The 10,884-nt window shown below is 35.6% G+C and overlaps 1 protein-coding gene across 3 annotated transcripts; it reads right to left on the bottom strand.

Moving 5' to 3' along the window:
• Window positions 1-246: 246 nt before the first annotated feature.
• On the bottom strand, window positions 247-8,459 carry LOC141720793 (65-kDa microtubule-associated protein 3-like). Of its 3 annotated transcripts, none has more exons than XM_074523409.1 (14): window positions 8,327-8,459; window positions 7,304-7,441; window positions 5,187-5,277; window positions 4,837-5,043; window positions 3,868-4,119; window positions 3,567-3,776; window positions 3,069-3,224; window positions 2,827-2,986; window positions 2,579-2,730; window positions 2,408-2,495; window positions 1,967-2,040; window positions 1,801-1,875; window positions 1,418-1,709; window positions 247-783 (listed from the first exon to the last, which is right to left on the bottom strand). In XM_074523409.1, the coding sequence occupies exons 3-14, from the start codon at window positions 5,259-5,261 to the stop codon at window positions 326-328; spliced, it is 2,199 nt and encodes a 732-aa protein (XP_074379510.1). In that variant the 5' UTR covers window positions 5,262-5,277; window positions 7,304-7,441; window positions 8,327-8,459; the 3' UTR covers window positions 247-325. The 3 variants fall into 3 exon arrangements, with proteins under 3 accessions (XP_074379510.1, XP_074379511.1, XP_074379512.1); XM_074523410.1 differs by having other exon boundaries at window positions 7,304-8,003; window positions 8,327-8,453; XM_074523411.1 differs by having other exon boundaries at window positions 7,304-7,456; window positions 8,327-8,453.
• Window positions 8,460-10,884: the final 2,425 nt, after the last annotated feature.

The following is a 10,884-nucleotide window of genomic DNA, read 5'->3' as shown; positions in this document are numbered from 1 at the left end:
TATCAACCCCTATTATAAAAGAACAGTAGCAAAAATAAATCTATCTGTAAAACAAAAAGAAAATATTCTTAACAGAAATCTTTATTTGCACCCCATTTCAGTCCTTTAAGGGGATTTAAAAAACATAAAATCCTTATTTGCACCCCATTTCAGCCATTGAAGGGGATTTAAAAAAAAAGCATAAAAAATCTTTATTTGCACCCCATTTCAGTCATTTAGGGGATTTTAAATGGAAATCCTCCTGCCTTCAGGTCTAAAAGCCAATTTAAAATCGACTTTGATACCAAAAATAATACAAATAATCAGTTACAATAACTAAGAACATTTAAAGGTGTAACAGAGGTCCGAGATGTTCAGGTAGTATAAACCCTGCTCTTAGTTCCTCAAACGAGTACTCAATCTCCTCAGGAGCCTCGCTTATCTGAGTAGTAGCAACAGACTGTGGAGCTGGAGTCGTGCCTGTATACATTGGAATTGATGGTGTGAAAGATGTAGAGGGTACATGAAACTTCATTGTCTTGGGAGTCATGTTTGCTTCTTCCCCTAGAGCAGAAACTGTTTTGGAAGGTGTAAGAAATGAATCGTTACTTTCAGTTGCTTTTTGTGCCATCTCAGTGTGTGTCCTGTTCATGTTTTCCAATTTGTTTGCTGCATTGGCCTTCGGTGATTCTTTGGACGATATAGGTGAGAAAGGCTTGCGGGATATAGGCGATGACTGGACTTCATGAGCATTGAAAAAGTGCTTTTTCACTGGAAGATCAGCAGTCTCAAAGCCTTTCCTACCTAAAACAATGAGAACAGAAAATTGGAAAATTGTTGAACAAAATACATAAAGGAGGCAGGAAAATGATGATTGCCATGAATTAAAGAATCAGAACAAGTTAACTTTTCGAGATTTTTATCGACTTCAAATACAGATAATCAATCATTTTAAAAAGCTAAACAAATTTCAGTAAAACTAAAGGCTAATGTTGTGTTTGGTTGGGGTGAATGAAATGGAATGGAATGGGATGAGATTTCAAGTATAAAATGATTAAATTTTCAAACTTTTCATTCTTTAACTTATTCCACTCCTAACCATCTAAACTATATTATAACATCCCCCGTGGAAGGCCCTATTCCTTATCAACCCCATTTTCTTCCCAATTCTTATCAGAACAATTTTGCATATCTATTTTTTTCCAAATCTTCCCTCCAACTTCCATTAATGTCCTTTAATTTCAACCATTCCATTCATCCCAACCAAACACAACCTAAGTATCTCCATGCATTCCTACTTTAGAATTTATTACCACAGTTACCTATTCTATACTTTATTAAAAATACATTATGTATTCTAGACTTCAGATGAAACATGATCTCTATCTTCAAATGAATGCAGGCACACGCAGAAAATAATTAATCATGTAAATGTTACCAGCTGAAAAGGCTGCAACTCCGCTGTCTCTCCGTGGATTAAATTGGCCACATTGCTGCACTTGCTCATTCATTTTAGTTTGACGTGAATTGGGAGTCCCTTTAATGGAGTGAAGTTGGTTAGTCTTTGGAGTTTGTAGCACTGCTCCTCCATGCGAGAGTCTTTGATTGCTTGTACCACCACATGACAATCTAGAAGCTTTTTTTAAACTCTGGGTTCTTTTAGGGCTTGGTCTCGATCCAAATAGTACTTCCTGTTCTACTATTAATTGTACTTCAAGTTTCTTCTGGTCCTGGTATAGGTAAATGTGTGCATGGGTCATTTACATACACACTCATGTAAAATCACACTATCTAGTTAGCAAAAGAAAAACAGGTCCGTACCCTCTGCCTTTTGCGTTCTTGCTCCTTTTCCTGTCGTAGATTATTATAATCTTGAAGCATGGAAAGAAGTCGTATCTGAAAGACAGCAAATAAAAGTTAGTTGACATTTGTATTCTTAAGGATTTGCCACATGGAGTAGAGATATAGAAAGGGGGGTGAGACTCACTCCGTCATAAGTGAACTCAATTCCCCTCTCTTTTTCCCATGCATCAGTTTTTGAAGCTAATGTCTGTGTTATTCCTGTCAAAAAAAGTGTAAATATATAAAACACCATCAAGTAAAGAAAAAAAACTTAGTCAATGCTCTACTCATCTACCAGCAACTGTAGTCAGACTCTGAATGTCTTATCAATTTTTTTTTTGGAAAATGAACTATTTATAATCACATAATACACTAATCATCACGCTCTTAAGATGTGTGAAAGGACTAAATTAATATGCAGGAAAGAAATAAGGATATCCAATGCAACACCACAAAAAGCCTAAATTGAGCACTAAAGACTTCAAAGATTAGCTCATGGTGTGTTGATGTATACTTTGGTAAACTTGGGTCAGTATATTTGGGACTTAAGGTGTAACAATTGATTTGTGGATGGAGCAAAATTAACCTGGAATTTTATTAACCAAAGCTCGAGCTTTCTCAGCACGCTTCAGAGTAAGATGTGTACCTCTCCCAGAATTATATCGATTCTCATCCTGAAGAAATAAGTGACAATTAAGATAGATGATTGATGAGGTAATAATAAGATTAGCCAAGATGGAGAGGGATTTCACTGCACCCTATTGTACTCCTCAAGCCAACACTCTTCTTCACATGCTGTCATCCATTTCTCAACCTTTTCAAGTATTTCTTTTCTGCTAAGAGCTTCCTCTTTCATATTACCAATTTGAAGCTCAACTTGTTCAAGGATATGACCGGGGTCCACGGCTCCTTTTATACGAGAATACAAGTAAGACATTGAGACGTAAATTTTGACTACAGAGAATAGAGAAAATGATATATATCTTATTTACAAACTCAGCTCACCAGTTTCAATAGCTTGTACAGAAAATTCTAGTGCACTATCTGATTCCAGGATCATGTGTGTCTTCCTGCATATTTCCTCTAGCTCGGACCTCTTTTTGAGAACCAGCTCTTTCATTTTGCTTGTTTTCAGTGCTTCCAAACGATATACTTCAGCCGCAACCTGCATGATGTATATTATATTATATTGACTTGATAGAATTAGGTTAAACCCCTCAACAACTGAACAAAAACTAACTCCTCACGTAATTAATGGAATCCTCAGAAAGCATGTTAGGCTCTTTTAATTCATGTTCGGAAGCAGCTATGTTGCGAGTAACATTCTGAAATCTCTGCTGCTCTTCAACCGGAGTATCCATCAAATTCCATAATTCCAGCATTGATGTCGCAAGGTCTTGCAGCTGGAAAAATTTAACAGGCAATATACTAAGCCGACTAATGAAGGTTATTCAATATTAAAAAAGTGCCATGTGAAAGATAAAAGATCATTTTTGTGGTTCTCCCCAACACCTTAAGGTTTTGGGAGAATTGGCCATCTAATATGGATTTCGGAGCTCAAGTAAAACCAAAAGTCTCAAGCTTGAACCCCTGTCTCCACTCTAAAATTCTAAAATGGGCTTTCGAGTGAGGGGAAGACGGTATTAATTTTAATAAGATATAAGATCCATGTAGTGGCTTTCCCAACACCATCAGGTTTTGGGAAGTTGGTTATGTAACAAGACTTTCAGGGCAACCATTATTACCCGATGCATTCTCTGTATCTTAAGCTCCCTCAACCTTTGACTTGCAACTGCCAAATTCTCTATAGTATCATTACTTAAGCTTTTTGTTCCATTTGAATCGCCTAAACTGGAATGAACTTCATTGACTGTTTGCTGAAAATCCACACCCAACACCAAGCATAAAGAGTTTAAGGTATTTTGATGATCCAGGACCTGCTTCAGGCGATCACTCTGCATCCAGATAAATAACAACATTAATAAACATAAACAATACAGGAAATTTCCTGCTGATAGAAAACCTTGCAAGAACTATAGAGGATACCTTCTCTTTTTGGAGGTCCTGGAGCTCTTGTTGCAGTTCTTCAAGCTTTCTTAAAGATAAATCAGCTTCATCGACACCTGGGCTATAAATAGTACTTTTATCAGACCTATCAATTTCATTTCTTATCTTTTGTACTTGCGCTACAACATCGTAGAATTGATTTCTTCGGTCCAATTTCCTCTTCTGCATCTCCTCCAGTTGTGGACGGATAGTTTTGAGTTCTTCCTTTAAGCTTCGAGGAGTTTGATCAGACTGAATAAATGAAGTCCATTTCAATTTGTCTTAATATGTATGCAGCATAACAGAACAGAGAAATATTTTATATGACATTCATTATACATATATATATATATTAGGCCAGTAGTGTACAACATTTACGTGAAGAAACTCCATTTGACAAGGAAAAAAATATCAGAACAGACAATTCAGCATCTTAAAGAAAGTATTGCATCATCACTACAGTTAGTAAGTAAAGAAAACAGTTTTCAGCTCTAATCCTCTAACCAGTCTCTTAAGAAAGAAAGCCAAGTTTATTATTCTGTTTTTAGCAATTTTTTTCATTAAATTAGGTTAAATAATGCCAAACTCCAAACTTGACGTGTAATTTCATAATAACTTGATAATGTAACTTTTATAAAGAAGCCAAACAATATGTGTGTTGTCTGTTATTTCATTGCTGTTTCAACTTAAACAGTTTTTATAAGTCTGCAATAGTTCAAAATTATGATAAACAGACCAGAAAAGACATATAAGTGTTTTCCCTGGTATACAAGTAGATTTTCTTCATTAAGCTAGGAGAACCAGTTCATAATAGTGTTGTCAAGTTCCATACGATGACATTACTTTAAATTCAAATTGAAAAAAATTAGGCACCATTGAAATCAAAAGGTCTACCAATTGTGACATACTAATAAATAGTGGCTATTTCTTAGTTAATCCGGTACACAGTTTCAGAACTTCCTTCTTTACCTGCCTAATATGTACAGGCCGCTCCCCCATTTCAGAGCAGATAGATGCAAGCTCTGCTTCAGCATCAGCAATTGCCTGTCTCAGCTGAGCTCTAATCTTGTTCGCGGAATCAACTTTTCTTCTATAAACCTCTAGGCACTCCCGTTCAAGCTCAAGAAGCATTTTATCTCTTTCAATATCAGACTCCCCAACCTCGTCCCATATTACCTGATGTCGTCAATAAGTTCATATTACATGTTAAGTTGCTATAAAAATATGGCCACAAACCTGACGCTCTTTACAATGTAACTAAAATGAAAGACAGAAACAGAAAAAACAAATGAATCAGCAATGCATGTAAGGGGTAGAACCTTGAGTTCGTATAGAAGAGAGCCACACGTTGTTTCTACTTCCATTATAGGCAGATTGATTTGAGAGACATACATTGAAGAGAAATACAACCTGTTGATAACAGTAATATAAATGAGATATCCAAGCTATACGGAAATTTTAATAACTGTAGAGAAATACAACCTGTTGATAGCAGTAATGCCCCGCATATGACTTGAGCAAAAAAGTGAAAGTGCAATATCAGGACAAAAACCCAAACAATGCTTATTAAAAGTAAACTTCTAGATTTTTCTCACAACCAAAAGAGAAATGGGGTTATTACTCTTTAATACTATCAATCTTTTTGGAAACCCACCTCTGAGGTTGGTCCAGTCTGAGGAAGTCAGACGACCAGTCATAAAGACTGGAATATATTTTTACATGATATTGCATAGAAGAACTTCCAATTATGAAAGAGTCTAACTGTTTGGAATGAAGTTAGGAGCCATACTATAATTTCTCTAGTTATGGAATAGTTAACAGATAGTTTTATGCAGAGTACTCAAACAGATACAAGGTGCTAATATCATCTACTAATATCAATTAGTATCCAGTTCAATTAATGATAAATGTAAGCTAAACTTATGAACTAAAGCCAATTAGATTCCTATTCAAGTAATGAAAAAAGTTAATATTATCTAGTATTTTGTTAATAATATTCTTAGTATTAAGAATCCAGGAATGCGTAAGTGATGGCAATTGGCAAAGGTGCTTCTGTTTGATCCCTCCCCAATACTACCAATACAGCAATACCGATAACACAATAGTAGATACATTTTTAAAACATAAAACCTTATTTCAACGAGAACACACCAGTTAGTTCCTGAACATTAAACAATATTTTCGTACTGACATATTATTCAGTGTAGATGATACATTTTTATAAAAAAATATATATATATACATAACCTATATAAGTTTCACAGGTATCTTGACATTTTGATTGAAATCCAATTTTAACCAGATGCCTGATTAAAAACAAAAAACAAAAAATCTATGAACTCAACCCAATCCCTTACATCAAGATTCAAAATATTGTTTTGGGACAAACAGAAAACAAAACATAAATTTCCATATATTAACTATTTTGCAATAAATGATAACTAGTATTCCCAATATAAACTTCACTCCAAAACAATCACAATAGAATTTTTTTTTACAATATCTCACTGATAAACTACACTTTAAATTAGAAAGTATTCATTATACATAGCTTGTTTCCATATGTATGAACAAAACCTAACGCATTGGTGACAGAAAGCATGAATCTATAATCCAGTCCATAGCTTAGGCGCTAATTTGGATCTCATTATAATCTTTAAAAATTTACACCTGACCTAGCTCAAACCAAAATCAAAACCTAATACAAGAAAAAGAAACTCTGAGAAAATAAAATAAGATACATATTATGGATCTGTAAGCATACCTGGGGGTTTGTAAAGAGTCGAGTGCTAGAGAAATTCAAAGTTCGGACAGGCCATTGAAATTGATTAAATAAAGTAATTCAAGGGGAAACGAGTGTGATTCAAAAGCGCTTGATAATACACAGAAAATAGAGGAGAATCAAAAATTCGGAAAGTTGTTTAACGGATGATTTAAATTTAAAATGGTCCACGCACTTATTTGCACTATATATCGGTTTAGCATTCGGGTGTACATGCTTTAAATGCAGGCAGACACAATAGGTAATTTCTATGAAGCTCTACAATATATAGAAATCAATGAACGCAATAACATTCTAGACAGATAACCAAGAAATGATCTAAATAACAAAAGAGGACATAAGAGTCTAGAATAATGCATTTTTATTTTAGCACCCGAGCATTTAAAAAAAAGGTTTGTGCGGCACATGCATTGTCTAAGTCTTGTATTTGCAAGATGCGTTACAGCATTACACAAAAAAACGCATAACGCTTATGCGTTACTTTGAGTAAATAAGACATTTTTCAAATGCGTTATGCTTCTGTTAATATGTACTATCTTTTTATGAAGCACCGTTCCGATTGTACCTGGAATCTTGATATACACCCAAAAAACAGAAACTTTGTGTTACAATATTAACGGGCAAAACTAATTCAGATCAGAACAAGCTCCTTACCGTAAAATGTAATTTGGTTGTCTTTTCTGGCACCTCAATCAACTATCTTCCTAGCATCAACTATGAAAATGACGGCTTTTGTGCTTCTTTGCAATCATCCACCGACTCTAGGGACATGTAGCTTTCAGAAATCCGCCGCTGTATTACATCAAACTGTTAAGATTTTTTAAAGTATATTAAACTTCTCACTGGAATACATATAACAACAGGTGAAATGATAATCTCACATAACATATATACGATCCTACTTGAATATTTATAATTTGGTTAATATCTTCTCCAAAATCCTATTTAAATGTCAGCGTATCCTAATAAATTTTTTGTATTTTTCCGAAATTCTCATTAAATGTCAGCGTATCCAAATACTTTTTCGTATATTTCCAAAAGTCCTAATTGAATGCCAGCGTATCCTGATTGAATACGCGTAAACTTTTAAAATCCAATAAAATTCTTATAAACTGTATATTAACACAATTCTAGTTTCTAAACAAACAAAAAGCAAAACAACGCGTTTTTAAGACACTGTTTAGTAAATTAATAACAATATACGAGAATTAATATTTCCTTGTAATCTTCACACAATCACATTCCATTTCAAACAGCCGATAGTGTCCAAGCCAAGTCGCGGTAGGTCACACGTTCGATTCCCCCCTCACTCATTTCTCATTAGCAGGGAAAAGAAACTCCATTCCAAACAAACCTAAAAGGATAAATACAATGCTTCACTAATATTCCATGTAGTAGTAGTAGTGTATTCTACACTGACATTAAAATGGAAATTAATTAATTTCTACTAAATGTAGCATGATTGAATGTGCGTGTACAAACAAACCCTAATCCAGAGATTTAATTAATAGCTAATTTTAGTAAATTTGATTATAATATCCGTGACAAAATCTAAATACGACCCTAGCTGAATTAAAATTAAATTCGAGACCTAATAAAAACCTAGAACAGTAGAAAACAATACAGAATATAATAAACAATTGAAGAAATAAAATAATGTGTATAAAAAAAGCATACCTGAAGAGTTAGTAGCGATGTGAGTGATGAAGAAATTTCAGAGTTGAAACACAAGAGGTGTAATTTCAGTAGAAACACGAAATTTACTTGGGCGTAGAATAAGGGTATAGTATGATAGGGTTTAATCGTTGAGTGAGGAAGAAATGGGAATTTCAAATTCGAATTCGTTATGCTTATGTAACGGACGTTTGTGGACCCCACTCTCATTTTTGGATTTTGGATAATCATTTTTTGATATTTATTAGTAATTTATAAATTTATAAGTAATGTTACAGATATCAAATTAGTATCAAAATTTTGTTCCAAATAACGTGACATTAATAACTTGACAAATTTTATTGATGAAAATTATATAAATATATATGGTTCATTATTATTTATTAGTAATTTTATAGCCAACCACGTAAAAATGATACGCAACATTTGATTTCATTTTAAATATCAAATTAATTTGAAATTTGGGTACTAGGAGGTATTTGGTAACACCCTAAACTAAATTATACACGCCCTTCTTCTTTCATTTGACCAAAGTGCACTCATCTCTTATTATATTTACAATATTAATATTATTAATATTTTTAAAAGTGGTTTCGTTTAGAGATGACGGTATGAGTTTGAAATGAGGAATTAGGTTAAACTGATATAGGGATGACGAATGGTTCCTAATGTGTTTGGTTTAGTGATGAAATGAATTCTTTTAATTTTAAATATAATCAACGCCTCTATTATGGGTAAAAACTAAGGTGTATTTAATATTAGGGTTCGTGAGCACAAGACTCTATTTGACTGCTCTCGTATTTCGTGACTCAATCTACCTTCACAAGATGCCTATGTACCTTACTGTGTACTCAGGATCCAGTCTAAAAATATAGTTCCGATCTGTAGGATGAGACCCTTATATAGGCGTGAAATGCCTTGAATTAGATTAGGGTCAGGAGACTTGGTGGACAAATCTCAGATTTAGAATGGACTTTGGAGTTATACAATGCAGGGATTTAGTTTCTTATGGGACTATGTGGCCTGAAGACTACTGATAGGGAATAAAATAAACCCTGATTACGTAATTAATATCGCATTAATTGTATTAACATTGGGCTGACAATAAAGCCCCTTAGAAGAGACTCAAGACCCTTGATAAGGGCCCAATAATAGCCTAGGAATATAATTGGTGTCGAAATTAATTAGATCAGATACGGTCCAATAACAAAGCCCAATTGGAAAGGGCCCAAAACCCTATATATTAATTAATTTCGTAATTAATTAATAAAGGAGAAATCAGCTGTTAAGATGAGTCCCAATGAAGATATAAATCCTTGTAAATTAGCCCTCAAGGGACCTGATAGGATAAGAAATCAGTTTCCTACTTCCTAGGACTCCAAAGTCCATTCTAATTATGAGACTTGCCCACCAAGTCTCCTAACCCAAGTCCAATTCAAGGACTCCCAACACCTATATAAGGGGTCTCACCCCCACCAATCAGAACTACGTTTTTTGGCTTAATTATCTAGATTACAAGAGATACGTAGACATTTCGTAAATGCAGAGTTAAGCTATGAAACACGAGAGCAACCATTAACGGCCTTGAGCTCCCAAACATTAGTAATAAATACAATAATTAATATACCCTAATTTTTTATCCATAACATTTGGCGCCGTCTGTGGGAAGCACAACAACAACCATGGCGAGAACACGGAGATGAAGCAGCGCCCTTGAAGGAGGAACACCAGCGGGGACGACCCAAACGATTTCGTCAACAGTAGAGGTACCTCCGCATTCAACCTATGCCGCCACCCAAGGAGGAGCCCAGGTAGGGGCAACTGAACCTCAACCTCAAGGGACGATTCCCCCGGCTCCTCAAGGGACGAATCCCCAACTTCAACAACTACATACACCTATGAATTCTTGACCCGTTGGGTATGAGTATTCAACTATTGTGACCACTAACCCCCCTTATGGGATGCCCCTTTACCCCGAGGTTGGAGGAAGTGGACATGCTGGACGGAGTGAAGCACAGGGGAAAACACCCCCTACATACAAGGTTAGGCTCCTATCCCGAATAATCAAGAATTTTCTGGTCCTTATACTGAGAGAGACTCTGAATCTTCGAATGATGAAGTGGCCCCAAGAAGGAGACGTACTGGCAAAGAGCCGATGCCTGATGGTAACCAACGTCCCAGGAGCACCCGATGGACGAATCCCCAAGAATTACAGGAGAGAATCGGGGCTCATGAGGCTGAGATTCAAAGGCCGAAGCGCGACTTGGAGGCACACCATGCCTCCAGACCCCCAGACCCTCAGACCCCCACTACCACCTAGGCGGAGAAATCCTCCTCCAATCATAGACCTGGATGGTCCTTCACAAAGAAGGACTGTAGTCCCAAGAGCTGATCCAAACAATCTTCTCCCCCTTGGAGATCCTGATGATCCTACTCCACCATCCACCGAAGAGATAATGAGTAGGGATGGCAAATTAATCTAATCCGATAGATATCCGATCCGAAATATGAAGTTTTGAATATACCGAACCCGAAGTTTTGGATTTGGATTATACCGAACC

The sequence above is a fragment of the Apium graveolens genome, chromosome 4 (genome assembly GCF_009905375.1).
Source record: "Apium graveolens cultivar Ventura chromosome 4, ASM990537v1, whole genome shotgun sequence".
Taxonomy (NCBI): domain Eukaryota; kingdom Viridiplantae; phylum Streptophyta; class Magnoliopsida; order Apiales; family Apiaceae; genus Apium; species Apium graveolens.
This window is presented reverse-complemented; position numbering and strand designations above follow the sequence as displayed.

Excerpts from the sequence above, each read along its gene's own strand:
- LOC141720793 (XM_074523409.1), bottom strand. The coding sequence starts at position 5,261 with ATGTATGTCTCTCAAATCAATCTGCCTATAATGGAAGTAGAAACAACG. Across the intron at positions 3,225-3,566 it reads AGATACAGAGAATGCATCGG|CTGCAAGACCTTGCGACATC; the intron begins GTAATAATGGTT and ends AAATTTTTCCAG. Across the intron at positions 784-1,417 it reads AGTTGCAGCCTTTTCAGCTG|GTAGGAAAGGCTTTGAGACT; the intron begins GTAACATTTACA and ends TCATTGTTTTAG.